At 36.6% G+C, this 17,166-nt stretch overlaps 2 protein-coding genes and 1 long non-coding RNA gene across 6 annotated transcripts in view; 2 read left to right on the top strand and 1 right to left on the bottom strand.

Moving 5' to 3' along the window:
• The window catches only part of GMNN (geminin DNA replication inhibitor), a 44,806-nt gene that overhangs the window by 20,088 nt on the left and 7,552 nt on the right, over nt 1-17,166 (bottom strand). For 3 of the 4 annotated variants that reach the window (XM_077143807.1, XM_077143806.1, XM_077143805.1), the window contains exons 5-7: nt 14,316-14,398; nt 13,894-14,004; nt 12,991-13,241 (exon numbers count right to left, since the gene is read on the bottom strand). In XM_077143807.1, the coding sequence (XP_076999922.1) occupies nt 13,080-13,241; nt 13,894-14,004; nt 14,316-14,398 (356 nt within the window). In that variant the 3' untranslated portion in view covers nt 12,991-13,079. Of the gene's footprint in view, nt 1-12,990; nt 13,242-13,893; nt 14,005-14,315; nt 14,399-17,166 lie in introns of those variants that run through there. The other variant, XM_077143808.1, reaches the window with a different exon arrangement.
• ARMH2 (armadillo like helical domain containing 2) lies at nt 418-2,873 on the top strand. Its single transcript, XM_077143512.1, has 2 exons — nt 418-766; nt 2,363-2,873. Exons 1-2 carry the CDS (start codon nt 502-504, stop codon nt 2,788-2,790), a joined length of 693 nt encoding a protein of 230 aa, XP_076999627.1. The 5' UTR covers nt 418-501; the 3' UTR covers nt 2,791-2,873.
• LOC143669195 (uncharacterized) lies at nt 5,497-15,896 on the top strand. The gene is made up of 3 exons (XR_013168776.1): nt 5,497-5,601; nt 14,997-15,077; nt 15,175-15,896. It is a non-coding gene; the product is annotated as an uncharacterized LOC143669195 (long non-coding RNA).

The raw sequence follows: 17,166 nt of genomic DNA, 5'->3' as shown, positions 1-17,166 counted from the left end.
CGCATTGAATTTAATTGTCATGTCTCTTCAGTTTCCTTTAATCTAGAACAGTAATCTGGTTTTTTTGTTTTTCTTAACTTTCACTATGATATATTTGAAGATTATGGGCAAGTTTATTTTGTAGAACATCCCAAATTAAGGATATATTTTGAAATTAGAGCCAGTAGGATTTGCTGATAGGTTGCATATGGGATATGAGACACAGAAAAAAGTCAAGGAATGAATCCAGAACTTTTAACCTGAGCAACTGTTTAGTGTATGTTAAGGGGAAAACAGTTTAAGTTGAGGTTTTGTGCATCAAAGAAGTGAAAGTAAAACTTAGTTCAGTTCAAATTGTAGAAGGTCTTGGATGCCAGGCTGAAGAAGTTAGGCATACATTGCTTTCCCCGATTTGTGTATTCCATTCTACAGTGTTGCTAAGTGATGCATTCCAGAGTTCTCGACTATGAGCTCGTGTCACTGCGTGTGGTGTAGCTGAAACACCACTGGCTTTTTAACACAATGGGTAAGACCTGTGTTTTTTGTAGGCGAGTTTGGATTCAGATTCGTTACTATTTTGTTGGGCTGTATCACAGCCTCCAGAAATTCTGGACAGGCACTGTTAAGGACTTTTTCCTTAGGAAGGAGGAAGAACACACATCTTCGACTGACAGTATTTTTCACAGAGAAAAAATTTCAGTACTTGGCCGTATGTTGAGAAATAAATCTCTACCCATGGAGAAGAGAGCGCAAGCTGCCTATAGAATTGGAATGTTGTCCTTCACAGGTATTGATTCAACCAGATGGGCTAAAACAGAGGTTCAAAATCCTTTTGCTTATTAAATTGCTGTAAATTTATGATTTTCATAGTTCTAATCTTAAAATTCCAACATCTTTTATCTAAATTATCAGTTTTTTATCTTCGCCCCATCAAAGATTATTAATTATTTTCTCCTCAAGGATCTCATGTTTTAAAATATGTCCATCAAATAAATTACTAATTAAATATTTTCCCATTTTTATTAATTAAAAATATGTATACTGAAACTTACTCTCAGAGCTTTCGTTAATATAAAAAATCAAAGAATCTATACTGAGTTGATACAACTTCAACCTAGGGATATAATTCCAACCCAGAGTAAAACTACTCAGTGTTTTATTTCTTTATCTTGTAAAACTGTGTTATTCAGTAAACAGCTTAGAAAAAAATCAATAAGAATTTAATGCTCTTAAAACACCAACTGGGAAAGCTAATAGCTACATCAGGGAAAGACAGCTATTAATAAATTACTTGGTTAGAAATTTAAGTGGTAAATCATCTTAAATACACACTGCTCTAATGACTGTCAAGTCCAAATTCACTGCCCACCCCTTTTTTGTTTCTAATAAATTTCAGGATATGTCCTAACATTACATCTCTGTCTTAGATTTTTTTCAATGGGAAAATGAATTGCTTAGATGTCCTCTAATAGACTAAATCTTTCAAAGAATATTTTCCATGAGAGATAACAGTAAAAGTGGTCCTTGGTGTCAAAATGGTTGGGAACCTCTGGGATAGAGGAAAGCCAGGAAACTCAGGAGACATTACCACAGGAAGGAAAGTTAAATGCCACCCATCACATGGGGCAGGCCCATTTCCCTTATATAGCTATATCCACCACATATATATTTCCCTGTATAGCTTTATCTGTCTTGCAGACAGAAAGAGCTGGTTACTTATAAAAAAGATCAGCATCCTTTACTTTGATGATAGTTAGCCAAGTTCTGTTTTAAAATGTCACTGCCTTAGCTGTACTGGTGGGACATAAAGTACTTATGCCCAGGCTTCAACTAGATCTTTAATGTTCAGTAGAATATTCTTGGAGCCATTGATTGCAGTGATGCAAGAGAAGTACAAGCAGGATCAAAACTGCAGGGGCAAATAAAAGGGGGGGGGGGGGCACAGTGCCTCAGCAGGCAGTGTTCTCGCCTACCATGCTGGAGACCTGGGTTCAATTCCCGGTGCCTGCCCATGAGAAAAACAAAAACAAAACAGAAAAAAAAAACTGCAGGGGCTAGAAGATGACCAACTATGCCAATTATTCCTCACCATCCAAATAGTGCCTGATTAAAGGAACCAGGGAGGAGTATTTGGTGGGCAGTGACCTTTCAGTGCTTTACCTATTTACTATTTAGCCTTTGCTTATTGAAATACTCTTCCTAGTTCAATGCATACATTCTAGTCTTCAAAGCAGCATATGAGGTGGCGAGAAAGGAAAATTCAAAGAACACAAAGTGTCAGCTTTCTAGAAAAAAGAACATGAACATATATGAGGATTCCAAAATTTTGACTAGTAATTAGATATATCAAATGTTATTGGAAATGCAAACACTTGTTTTACAGGAGGACCAACTGCTGGGAAATTTGCAACTGAGTACATGAAGGATATAGCTGACTTGTTGGGAAACCAGAAAATGGTGCCGCAAATCAAGATCTTGCTGCTCCAGGGTGTAGCATGCTGGTGTTACTTAAACCCTGTGAGCCAGAGAAAAGCCAAACATCTGAATTTTCTTCCTATTCTCATTGGTCTTATTGAAGGAAAAGTTGACTCTATCACCAAAAGTGAAACAAACAACAACCTCCTTGTTAAATTTTGGTCTTGCTACGTTCTTTCTGTCATAACGTGCAATAACCTGTCTTGCATGAAGGAGCTTAAAGAACACCGTCCTCTAAAATATCATTTGCAAATATTGGCTAATGACAATTGGTCTGGATGGCCTGAGAATTTTGCAGAGGTGTTATATTTCCTAATTGGTTTTCACAGAAACTAATTTATCTAAATACATTTACATGACGCAGCTGTGTATATCAATGTATTCGCCTGAAAAACTGGAATAAATAATAAAAACTGGTATATCATCCTTCAGTGTTTTCTTTTAGATAGTTGAAAAGTTCTATATAAATTTTCATAGTTACTGCAACACCCAAACTTCGGCACTGCTGTTTAAAATGACCTCATAAAAATTAAATGTGTAAAACAGGAATTCATTGGAAGATGCATTACCCATATAATGTTAGGATTAAATGGTGAGCCTTGGGGATTATTGGATGGTATTAAACCCAGACACCCCAAAATACTAAATCCTACCGCAAACTACAGTCACCCCTTAACCTATTGATAAGATTTCAGCCTTAACTATTTCAATACAGGACTTTAAGTTGCTATCTCTTTGGCTGTGAGCTTTTTCTGGCTGCCAGATGATCTTCTGTACATAAAGTCAGCTGGAGGTAGCGGGGGTTACCACTCACTTGTAGGAGCCCAACTCCACTGGCCCAACTCTGGGTAGAAATGGAGTGTCATGTGTTCAGATGCCTAAAGTGAGGCTCTTAGATTGTCATAAAAAGAATTTCACTCGATTTTGTCTGTTAGATTATATGTAACAGAATACCTGCACTTGAAGTTTGTACTGCCCAACCACACCAAAAGCTTTATTACAAAAAGAAAAAAAAAAAATGTTTAGGGAAAAGTGCCATGGTCAGGTTCATCTGTCAGTTTGGCCAGGTGGTGACGCCCAGTTGTCTGGTCAGGGAAGCGCTGGCCTGTCTGTTGCTGTGAGGACATTTCATGGACTTTAATCATGATTACGTCAGCTGCATCCACAGCTGATTGCATTTGTAATCAGCTAAGGGGAGCGTCTTCTGCAATGAGTGAGACTTAATCTAATCACTGGAAGGCTCTTAAGGAGGATTCAGAAGAGACAGTTTCTCTTCCTGTTCGGCTGGTGAGCCTCTTTTGTGGAGTTCATCCAGACCCTTCATGGGAGACTTTAGCTTCACAGCCTGCCCTGCAGATTTTGGACTCTACGTTCCCACAGTTACGAGAGACACTTTTATAAATTTTATATCTATGGATATTTCCTGCTGATTCTGTTTCTCTAGAGAACCCTAACAAATACATACCTGTTTCCCTAGTTTAAGTTCCAGACATTATAGGTTGAATTATGTACTTTCATCTTTCACAGAATAACTTTGACTGAGCTGTGCTTTAGGGTTATACTTCCACCTTTCACTAAGGGGCCATAAAAAAAAGGTAGTTTCACCATCCTGACTTGTATTTATTTTAGGGGGGCTGTTAGAGATGTTAGCCACATCATCACATGCAGTCATGTGCTCCTCCAGGGTCAGAGGTCATATCACATGAAGGCTCATGAAGATTTCAAGGGGAATATTTTTCAGACTTTGGAACCAGGAAAAGCTGTGTTCTGCTGAGCAACCATTCATTTTCACTCTTGGTGGATTTTGTGGATTATGTAACTCAGGTCCTCAAACTAGAGGTCCCATTGACAGTCTGGATCAACTTTAAGGAATTTTTTAAAGTATATTTTCAACTATTTTTTATTTTTCAAAGTAATACACAGTTTTTTAAAAAAATCAAATAACGCAAGGCCACTAATGAGAAAGAGCAGTTCCCTACCCACCTTCTGATACGTATTCCCAGAGGTGACCATTTGAATTCTTTTGGCTGTTTCTTCTGGCATTTATCTCCATATTTCTAAATAATTCACATTCGTTGCTAATTCATGAATTGTTCAATTTTAGACATTTTTCTTTTTACTTCTTAATGTGGCAGATGAGGATTTAGCATTCTAACACTGTCCCTTGCCTACTTCCACCTTCCCTCTCCTCCTCTCAACATGATTGTGTCCCAATTTTATCTTTTATTTATTTTATATATCAAACCAAAACAACATACAAATGTGAACATTCTCAACAAACATTCTGAGTGTGGTGTACAATGGCTCACAATATCATCACAGAGTAGTATATTCATCACCATGATAATTTTTGAGAACATTTGCATCACTCCAGAAAGGGGGAAAAAAAGAAAAAATAAAAACTCACATATACCATACCTCTTACCCCTCCCACCCATTGACCACTAGTATTTCTATCTACTCAATACATTTTAACCTTTCCAACTTTATCTTAAGACAATATGATTATTTCAATATTTCTCATGGCTGAGTCCCATAGTGTAGTATAATTTTCTTCCTAGGGAAATTTTGTTTTCCCTGGAGTTTGTATTTTGCTTTCTCTGGCTACCCATTACTAATTTATGCCCCCACTCTTCTCTATTGTTGCTTATCTCTTCTCGATAAAATTACACCTTGAGTAATCTGTCAATTTCAGTTTCTTCTTGAAGATACACCAACATCATAGGCCACTGTCCTCTAGCTCTAGTTTGGGTCTGCCAGACAGCTAAAAGATATTCAACACCCAGGCATCCCTTTTACCCCTCTCATGTTGGATCCTGTTTCCTGTATTACTATCTTTTCCCTTTTCTTGGTTTATTCCTTCATTTGTTGGAGCAGATGTTCCAGTAGTTGCTTGTGAAAGAATGCATAGAGGTAAATTTTTTGATACCTTGCATGTTAAAGATGACTTCATTCTTCATATGACCAATAATTTGACTTCAGGTTGTCCCTGAACCTGGAGGAACACCAACTCCCTATGAGCACCTCATTCCCTAAAGGAAGAGGGGAAGAGCTGAGTTGAGCATACGCAGTTGATGCACTCATCTCTCTACTGATACCAGGAGTGTTACAGCTATTGGAGTTTCCTAATTCTGGAAGAATCATCTGGTAAGGAAAAGAGGCAGTTTCTTCTATATTTTTCCAGACGTATCCTGTTTTTACAAGAAAATATACATGTTGTAGATTCCTAGGACTGTAGTAACAAAGAACCACAACTTGGATGGCTTAAAAGAACAGAAATGTATTGACTTACTGTTCTGGAGGCTAGAAGTCCAGACTTGAGGTGCCAGCAAGGCTATCTACCATCTGCAAACTCTGAGAACCCTTCCTTGCCTCTTCCGGCTCCTGGTTTTGCTGGTAATCCTTGGTGTTTCTTGGTTTATAGATGCATATGTCTCAGTCTTTACAGGGCCTTCACCCCTATGTCTGTTTGTATCTGTCCAAATTTTCCCCTTATAAGGACAAACTATATTAGATCAGGACCAGTACTAATCCAGTTTGGCCTCACTGTAACTAATCACATCTTCAAAGACCCTATTTCCAAATAAGGTTACATTCACAGGACCAGGGATAAGATCTTGAACATGTCCTCTTGGGGGACACAATTCAACCCATTATATATCTCCCTTTCTTAGTCCTTTTTAACACATAGTAACATTCTATAAGCACTGAAAATTTATCTTGGTTTTGGTTTCATACCATTATTCATTCTTCTTTACTGTTTCATAGCATTCCACTATGGTATGATTTATGTAACCAGACCTATTTTGATGGACATTTACATTAGTTCCAATCCTTTGATAGTTCAAAGTTGTAATGAATAACCTTTAAATATATATCACTTCACATTTGACTATATCAGTGAAATAAATTTCTAGAAGTGATATTGCTTAGTAATACTTCTAGTTGGTAAATTTTCTCTATGTTCAGCATTGTCACTCTTTCAACTTGTTAACTCTTTGCTTTCTCCATCCCTGCGGGATTCAAATTTATGGTTACTTCAATGGAGTTTGGGAGAAAAAGAAACTAAATGCCTGTGTCTAATTAGCAGGCTTAACCAGAAATTGCTGTGGACCTAAGACAATGCTTAGAGAGCCCTTGGTTAACATTTATCTACTAGCCTAGCCACACTGTTCTATTCATTTTGGTCTCTGACATCCCTTTAAATTGGTGGGTAAAACAGGTGGTTCAAATTTGGGCCTTGAGGCATCTCCGTGCTAAACCTTGAATTTTAACCTGGTTTACCAAAGCTTTAATGACAAAAGATTACCTTGTTTTCCTTTGCTGTCCCTTTCAGATTCATCTCTCTCCAATGTTTGGGCTCTCCCAGAAGTAAATCCGAGAAAAGGATTTGAGTACAGAGTTTTTTTGGAAGGTGATCTCAGAAATTAACGGAAAAGGGAGCCAATAAAAGACACGTTATTGAGCAACTTGGCACTGTAGGAAAACAGAACTTTTAATCTTGCTGAGGAACCACTCTGGGAAATAAAATATACACCTGCCTCAGAATTAATGCATCCAGAGATCCTGGGAGCTGGGATATTTATGTGCCAATTTCCATCCTTCTTGGTTGACATCATGACCTGAATTACTTTAGACTAAAAGCCAACTGAGACATCTTGAAAGGGACTGGGACTGAGAGTATTTTTCTAAGCAAAGCAAAGATGCAAGGGCCCTAAGGCAGTGTACTAGACCTTTGTTGCTTTTAGCTAACTAAGAATCTGTTCTTTCTTCTGATAAAATTCAACTTTTTTTTTCGGGGTGGTGGTGTGCAGGGTGGGGCTGATTATCTCTTGCTGGTCATGTAGTCTTTTTAAAAAAAAAACTTTTTATTGTAAAAACGTAACATACAAACATATATTCTCGACATAAAAACATTCCATTCATGGTGTACAATCAGTGGCTCACAATATCATCACATAGTTGTATATTCATCACCATGATCATTTTTGGAACATTTGCATCACTCCAAAAAAAGAAAAAAGAAAAAACTCATACATGCAATACCTCTCACCCCTCCCTCTCACTGACCACCAGTGTTTCCATCTACCCGATTTATTTTACCCTTTGCCCCCTATTATTTATTTATTCATTTTTATCCGCATGTTTTACTCATCTGTCCATACCCTGGAAACAAGGAGCATCAGATACAAGGTTCTCACAATCACACAGTTACATTGTAAATGTGTGTCTTCACACATTTACAATTGTCTTCAGGAATCTGGGCTACTGGAACACAGCCCAACAGTTTCAGGTACTTCCCTCTAGCCACTCCAATACACCATAAACTAAAAAGGGATATCTATATAGTGCATAAGAATAACCTCCAGGATAACCTCTGGACTCTGAAATCTCTTAGCCACTGAAACTTTATTGTGCCGCATTTCTCTCTTCCCTCTTTTGGTCAAGAAGGCATTCTCGATCTCTTGATGCCGGGCCCTGGCTTATCCCAGGCTTTCTGTCCCATGTTGCCAGGGAGATTTACAGCCCTGGGACCTACATAAGGGGGAAGGCAGGGAGTTCACATGATGAGTTGGCTTAGAGAGAGAGGCCACATCTTTGGGGGTAACTAATCTTAGGCCTAATTTTTAGTAGGCTTAGCCTGTCCTTTGTAGGAAGAAGTTTCATAGGGGCAAACCCCAAGATTAAAGTCAATAAAGGTACCTGCTGTCCCCAAGGAGTGGTAGGTAACATAGGCTAGCTGTGCCAAAACTGTATTGGGGAACTCTGAATCTTATAGTAATAGGAGGAAAGAAAATCATTCCAGAAGCAACACAAAGACAATGTTGATGCAGGATCCCCAAAGTTGCCCTGTTGGAATTCCATTGGAATTCCTATGAATTCCATTTTCGCTTATACTAACCAGACTCAATTTCTATTGTTTGCAAAGAACCTTGATGAAAGGCAGAAAGAAACTATTTTTCACATCTTTTAGTAAAGTTTTAGTTTTCTTCCTGTCCTCTCTCCACCCCACACATATCCATTGTTGTCAAACTAGTTTGTGTTGCTCTATAAAAAGCAATTAATCTTATTATTCTGAAATCTGACTACTTTGCCAAATCTTTTATTCTACTTTCCCTAGTATTTGCATGTTAATAGGCTTTTTTCTTCTCTTCCCATAATTATCCTCTTCATTTAATCTTATTGTGCCAGCTAGAGAATTCTAAAACAATTTGGAATAATTGTGGTTCAACCTTGCTGCAGGCCTAAGACAATGCACTTAGAGAGCCCTTGGTTAACATTTTGTCTACTGAACAGTAGTTTGTAAGGCAGCCTATTTCTAAAGCTTCATCAATTAAATATTGCTTTAGACATAGATAGCTTTTACCAGGTTAAAATATTTTTTTTCTTTTCCTAGGTTACTAAGGGCTTTTACCAGGAGTGGGTGTTGGATTTTACCAATGCTCTTTTACCATCTATTAAAATAATGTTTTTTCCCCTTTAATGTAAAGAACTTCAAGTGATTACTAATTGAAACAGCCTTATATTCCTGGGATTAAACCTTAACTTGGTCATCATGTGTTAACTTTTTTTAATTGTAAGGCAATTTTTTTGATATATACTATGTAGTCACATACCCTGTAATCATCCAAAGTGTATAATCAATGGTTCACAGTATTGTCATATAGCTGTGCATTTATCATCACAAAAGGCTTTTTTAATTGTGAAAAATAACATATATACAAAAAAAGCAATAAATTTCCAAGTACATTTTAACAGGTAGTTATAGAACAGATTTTGAAGTTCTTTATGGGTTACAGTTCCACGATTTTTCATTTTTTCTTCTAGCTGCTCCAAGATACTGGAGACCAAAAGAAGTATCAATATAATGATTCAGCAGTCATACTCATTTGTTAAATCCTATCTTCTCTGTTACACTCCTTTTTTCTTTTTTTGTGAAGAGTAACATACACAAAAAAAGCAATAAATTTCAAAGCACACTGCAACAATTAGTTGTAGAACAGATTTCAGAGTTTGGTATGGGTTACAATCCCACAATTTTAGGTCTTTACTGCTAGCTGCACCAAGACGCTGGAAATTAAAAGAATTATCAATATAATGATTCAGCAATCATACTCATTTATTAAACTCTACCTTCTCTGTATAACTCTACCATCTCCTTTGATCTTTCTGCCACTCTTTAGGGGTATTTGGGGTTTGCCTATTCTAACTTTCTCATGTTGAAAGGGGTTGTCGATAATATGGGAGAGGGGATGGAACTAGTTGATGTTCCGGAGAGGCTGACCCCTCTGCATTTCAGGACTTATCTGGTCTAGGAACCCATCTGGAGGTTATAAGTTTCTGGAGAGTAATACTAGTGACATGGAACCTTTGTAGTATCTAATATGGTCCTTAGGGTTGGCAGGAATGGTTCAGGCTGGGGTTTGCAAATTATGATAGGTAGCAATGTCTAACTGAAGCTTGCATAAGAGTAGCCTCGAATCTATTTAAACTCTCTCAGCTACTTACACCTTATTTGTTCTACTTCTTTTCCCCCTTTTGGTTAGGATGGCATTGTCAACATCATGGTTCCAGGGCCAGACTTATCCCTGGGTGTCATATCCCAGATATGCCAGGGAGATATCCACCACTGGATGTCATGTCCCACATAAGGAGGATAATGATTTCACTTGCAGTTAGGCTTAGAGAGAGGATACATCTGAACAACAAAAGTGGTCTCTCTGGAAGCAACTCTTGGGGCATACCTATAGGGAGGTTAAGCTTCTCTGCTACATAAGCTTCACAAGAGCAAGCCTCAGCTTTTTAATACATAGCTGGATTAGATTTGCTGTTTAGTTTCCCATTTGTATTAAGTAAATAGGCCTTTATGTCCCCCACTCCCACCCCTCATGGGTCATTCTGGTTATTTTGTTATCCAGAATTTACACAACTGATTCTTAGGCTTTTGCCATTTTCCTTAAGGGGCCCAATCATATATATATATATATATATATACATATATACATAGATATATTGGCATGGGCAGGCACCAGGAATTGAACCCAGGCCTCTGGCGTGGCAGGCAAGAACTCTGCCTGCTGAGCCACTGTGGCCCACCCCTCCCAATTATATACTTTTTAAAACTAATTTCACAGAACTCCTTTTTTTAACTTGAGAGGCTTGACTGACCTCTGAACCTGTCTCCAAGGCATTTCCATTGGGATGTTCTACTGGCATTTGGTAAGTGATTGAAAATCATTCATCTTCCAGGACAATTCTTCCAAATTCTCCATTTCTAGGGTCACATTTCCCAGGGCTTGGTATGTTAAAATCAAATATTCATACCAGCTTCCACTTGAAATCCACCCTCAATTCCACCCCACTCCCCAGGCAACCACTAATTTGCCTTCTCACTTTGGTTGCAGTTGCAATTATCATTGACATTCATCCATGCTGTTGTATATACCAATATTTATTGCTAAGTAGAACTAGTTGTATGGATAGACCACAACTTGCTATTCAGTAGCCTTCTGATGGACATCAGGGCTATTACAAACAAAGTTATGAAAATTATAGTCTTCAAGCAGATATATGCTTTCATTTCTCTTGGGTAAATACCCAGGAGTGGGATGGCTGGGTCATACGGATCATGCGTATTTAAACTGGAAATTTCCAAACATTCACATCAGCAGTTTTACCATTTTATATTGCCACCAGCAGTGGAGCTAAGTTTCAGTTGCTTCACATCCTCGACACTGGTATGGTAAAGTTTTTGTTTTTAAATTTTAGCCATTCTGGAAGGTATGTAGTAGTCAGCATAGTTTCAGTTTGCATTTTTCTAATGATTGATATTGGGCATCTTTTCATGTCTATACATGCCATCGGTATGTATTCTTTGGTGATGGGTCTAAATCTTTCCCATTTCTAAAATTGGGTTCACTTATGAGCTGTAAGAGTTCTTCTTATATGCATTCTACACACATATCCTTTGTTGGATGGTTTACAAATATTTGTCTCTGGCTTTTACAGTTACATGTCTTTCAGAAAAAATTTTTTTATAAAATCTGATTTATTGATATAGTGCCTATTTGAGAAAACTTTGTCAAGTCCAAGGTCACTAAAATTTTTCTTTTTCTTCTAAGAAATCTTATAGTTTTAGTTCTTGCATTTACATTTAAAATTATCTTCAATTCCCTTTCCTCTTTTGCTCCCCATACCAAATCCTAGAATTCCATATTTGGCATTTTCCAGAAATACTTGCAACATCTTCCTATTCTACTTACTCCTCCCCTTTATTTCTTATTCTTACAGCCTCCCAACTGATTCCCCTCCCCATAACCCAGAATATTCTTCCTCATTCATTCTTAATTAAAAATTAAATAAAAATCCAACTAAAAGTTATTACTTATTCATACAAGTCACATTTCAAGGGCTCAAAGGCCATATATGAGATAGTACACATGTTCCCATATTCTCAGAAAGTTTTACTGAATGATGCTGCTACAGATTAATAGCTTTCATTATTAAGCACTTAGTTCAGGCACTGTAGGAAAGGTTTTAATGTGCACAGTAAAACACCATGAGGAAAGTTTTATCCCAAGGGTAAGTAACTTGCCTAACCCTTTAAAGTTTGACATTGTTTTTTTTCTGCATGGGCAGGGCACTAGGAATTGAACCCGGGTCTCTGGCATGGCAGGAGAGAACTCTGCCTGCTGAGCCACCATGGCCCACCCGACATTGTTTTTTATTGCCAACTTACACAAAACTACTTGCATTCTTGCTCACAGAACTTATTCAATTGCAATGCTGTATACGTCACAATTTCCCTCTATTTTGCATTTTTCTTCCTTTAAAACATAGTTCACATGGGAAATCTCAAATTTCTCCCCTTTACTTAATTCCCCCAATATTTACATATTTTGAGCTGTACCAATGTATGAAATATGTGAACATAGAAAAGGCTCAGAATTTAGCTATTTCTGCATGCTTCATTGGAATTTCACCTGCCTCCCACTTTGCTTTGCTAAAGGGCTATCACCCGTTATTTTAAGCATCAAAGAAGAGTCTCAGCATCCCAGCCACTTAATTCTTTACCTGGCTAATCAAACTCACTTATGGATCTTATGAAAAATAGATCCTCATGCTCCATTCCAAAAACTACACAATAAGACTATCTGGACAGGGGGTCTGGAATTCAACAGTGCCTTCAGTGATTGAACTTGTTGCAACCATGTTTGGGAGCTAAAACCTCAACTCTCTCCATATAAACTGGGATAAACTCATTTCCCTGTGGTTCCTCCTAAACAGAAGAGGAACAGAAAATCAATATAAACGCATAGAAATAGGCACATTTTCTACACAGGCTTCTTATACATCATTCTTCCAAGATATACACACTGCTTCTTAATAGGAGGTTGAAGTTTATTTATCATATACACAAGTCATGCCAGACAACTGAGAAAATGTTATGTACATAAAATATCATAGATTAAAAATACATAATATTTGTATTTTAATACAATAATAGGGTCCCAGGATTCAAACAAGGAAGTCTGATTTCAGAGTTTATATTATATATTTATTCTGCTACAGAGTGGAGGTAAACTTTGGCAGTGTATTTCTGAAAAGTCAAATACTAACAAATTTCATACACTTGGCTCTGTGTTTGTAGAGGAAGATACAACTTCTTCAGCACATGTGCCAATTTCTGAGTCTTCCACTTCGGAATCCTCACCAGTTTCCTCTTCAGAATCGAATTCCTGACTATCCGATGATTCAAAGTTATCCTGAGTTTCGCCATTCAGTCTCTTTTAAAGAGCAAATCAATAATTTATTGAAAAAACTTCAAATCCCAAGTCCATTGTAGCTGACCCTCAGGGTTATAATGAGGGTCTTTTCATGGTGCCCTCAAGTAAATTCACTTATAGTTAAGTAGTATATCAAGGTTGCTATCATTGCTAGATCATATTTTCAGCAAAAGTCCAAGGGTTTAATAATTTGCTAAGTTTTTTTAAAGCACTGAAATTTCAGAGTAGAATTTAAATCAAAACTTCTCAAACTATCTGCAGTGAAACATTAGGTTTTCTAATTGCCAATCTATTGTGAACCAATACTTTTTTAGCAGTTAAGAAAGATTTTATAGAACTTACAAATGAAAACTTCAAGCATTAAGGAAGCAGTTCCATACTTGAAAAGGTTTAAGAAACTTTTCTTCCCATCAACAAGATATTTTTTTTTGCAAACATGAATAACTCTTAAGAGCTATTTCAGGCAAAAGTGGTATAATAATTGTCACCTAGCTAATTCTTATAAACACATTAGCTACTTTCAGAAAAAAAGAAAGTCATAAAATCACCAAAATCACTGATTTCAGAGACTGAATACTTAACCGATCACTATTGTCTCAATTTCATAGAAAAACTGATGATTTCAAATCAGGTGAATGTTAAAAATACCTACCTCTATCACCTCTGCCATATATTGTACATGTTCTGCTACTTCTGCCAGTTCTTTATTTTCTTTTTTCAGGCGGGCAATTTCATTGTCCTTTTGTTCAATTTCTTTATGAAGCTATATAACATAAATAAGGTTGAGTAGTTCATATATTTAGCTATACTATAAACTAAATTCTTAGCCTCCAGGAATATAATCAACAGGAAAATTCAGCACAAAGTTCCTAACAAAGGAGGTGTCTCTGGCTTTCAATAAAACAGGCTTCTATTTGTATAATAATTCTGGTAACAGAGTTGCTTTCTAATTACCCTTTAGTAGGCAAACATGAAAGCTAGTTTATATTGCTCCAACTAAATATGCTGGGCAGCAGAAGGAAAAGAATCCTGGAGTTTTTATAAATGCCACAAATAATTATATTCAGTACATACTTTTTCATTTTCCTTAAGTGTTTCATAGAGCGCCTTCCTCCGTTTTTCTGCCACTTCTTTCCAATATTGAGAGGATGGATTTTCTGAAATGAATTAATTTTTCACATATAACTTTAAAACTCATTACTGTTATATATTGGTATAGAAGATCAATAATTTTTCCTACTTAAAAAAATATTTCCAATCTTATTCAATACTACCCATATTACTTAATAATACCGATTTTTAAAAGATTAAAGTTAGAAAAGCAGAAAATATCATTTTGCCACAATATTGGAGATGTTAGATTTGATCATTTGGTTAAGATATCTACCAGATTTCTTCCTTATATAGATACCTTTTCCCCTAATTAGTAAATGATCTGTGGAGTAAAACTTTTGAATCTGTATAAATGTCCTGTTCCACAACAATCTTTTACCCAATTTTAACTCCATTGATGTTCCTTGCTTAATTCTTCTACAGTGGATGAAAAATGGTTATTTTCTATTTATATAATTCCTTCCACATTTAACAGTTGGCATTCTTCTCTAAGGACTTTCCCTATCCCAACTCAAATAAAATATTATCAGTATGAACTCATGTAGTATAATCTATTCTTATCATTACTCATTTCAATGCTCAGTTTTTCCCAGTGGGAACTTCTTAATATAATCCCTGTCTTTTTTTTTTTTTTTTTAACAGCTCAAAATTTTAATGTTTAGTGAAAGTACAAGCTCAAAGGAAGATGAGTGTGGGCATTCTCCAAAGGAAAAGTCCTCTGAGGTCAGGATCCTTGCATTGTAAGACTTGGAGGGGCCCTTCCTCTCTGGCTATGCTAATAAGAGATTGATGAGCTGCATTTTTCATTCCTTCTTTTCAGGTGCTGACCTGAGTGAGGGATAAGTCCAAAGACTGGTCATTGTGGACACTTCAAAGCTTTAATGTGTAGTCAAAGTAAACACTTGAAGGAGATGAGCACAAACATTCTCCAAAGGAGAAAAAGCCCCCTGTGTTCTTCTGACATGCTCATTAGTTTCTGAGAATTTCCTTATTTTCTGACACAAGTTATCCCTGCCCCAGTAATGGAAACAGCCATTCTCTGAGAAGGTTTTAATGGAAAATAGTGTTTATGAACCAAGAACTGGATACCAGGTGTTCCAATCCTTTCCAATGGGTTGTCATTTGTTTCTAGGCTCTTTTCAGTTACAGAACCAGGAATTTTTTTTTCTCAATCATCATGTTATACTGATACCCCCAAATCCAATTCAACAATAAAGCATTCTTCCTTTCCTTCCCCATTCCGTATTTGTATACCTCTTCACCATATTACTAATCTCACTCCCAACATCATCAACATGTTATTCATTTGCTCAATCCTAAAATAGACACAAAACAATTTTAGAATTGCTACACGAAAAGCACTGCCAACAACTTACGATTTAAGATTACCTCGCAGTTCTTCTTATTTTTACAATATAACCTACGGAGGATCTATAGTCAGAGTTCCATATCAAGTTACATGGATATTTTTTTCTTTCTGTGTGGTTATGAGATCAATAATGTATAGCTGAGTTGTCTGTTTCTGTTATGTAACTTTAGATTTTTTTTCACCTATCACTGTTGATTTAATTTTAATTAAATGAGATATGTGTGATAAATCTTATTTTTATTCTATATTATTAAAGAGCTTCTTATTTCTATTCATTCAACCTTATCTAATTTTGCCTAATAAAATTATACTGTCTACCTTAAGGTTTTCTTTTTTCTTTTTTTTTTTTTACATGGGCAGGCACCGGGAATCGAACCCAGGTCCTCTGGGATGGCAGGCAAGCATTCCTGCCTGCTGAGCCACCGTGGCCTGCCCCTTAAGGTTTTCTTTACTGCCTTCTAGACAACTCAGAATGAGCGAATGTCACTGTGACCTGGAGCAAGTCAATTAACTTCTCTGGGCCTCAATTTTCTCATCACTAATAATACCCAATGATCTATAAATAGTACAGAAGTAATAATCTTCCATAATGCTTACAAAACACCATTGCCTTCCTCTTGATTTCTACCACCATCCGTTAAAAAGCAGTATTCATTACAGAAATTCTTCTCATTCATCTTCACTTCCTTTACTTCGGCCATTTTTATTGGCTCTCTTACCTCACATTCTCCTGGAATATTCATATTCCTTTCCTACTTCAAATTAACTCTCTAAACATTTTTCTTCTTTTAGGCGTATTTCAACCTTTGTTTCCCCTATTTTTTTTCTATGCCCCTTACCACTCACTTTCATTGATCACTAGCATATACATTGTTTTGGTTTGCCAATAAAAATAAACTAAAATTTTTTTTAAAAGCCTATTTCCCCATTTTCAGGCTCCCACCTGCTTTCTCTTTTTCACTCTCTCACCTACCTTCTCCCTGCTCCCTCATCCCAATAAACCTGTTAAGCTTTGACAAAAAAAAAAAAAAAAGCCTATGTGCAAGTCTCTGAAACTCTTTCAAGGTAATCCAGTATCAGAGCTGCCATATTAACCACTATGGTTTTCCTTAATATTTCATCATCATTTGGCTCTTACCCAAACAAATGATCAGATCTGCCCAAATTTACAATGTTTGCATATTTAGAATCATTGAGAAACTTTAAATTAACAAAAACATGTAAGTAACAGCATCTAACAATCTCCCCAAATTAAGAGTCTATGGGTTGTGAGGCATGTAACTAGGTGAATGAAACTTAAGGACTTTATGTTGGAGGAAATGTCAGAAAGAAAAATGTCATACCTTACTCATATGGACTAACTATAATATACAATGTCAAGAATTGAAGTTGAGAGCATGGGTTATCAGGATGGGGCCTACTGTAAAGGGTCCTAGATTATAA

The sequence above is a fragment of the Tamandua tetradactyla genome, chromosome 25 (genome assembly GCF_023851605.1).
Source record: "Tamandua tetradactyla isolate mTamTet1 chromosome 25, mTamTet1.pri, whole genome shotgun sequence".
Lineage (NCBI taxonomy): Eukaryota > Metazoa > Chordata > Mammalia > Pilosa > Myrmecophagidae > Tamandua > Tamandua tetradactyla.
The sequence above is the reverse complement of the archived record's forward strand: the minus strand, read 5'-3'. Positions and strand labels throughout refer to the sequence as shown.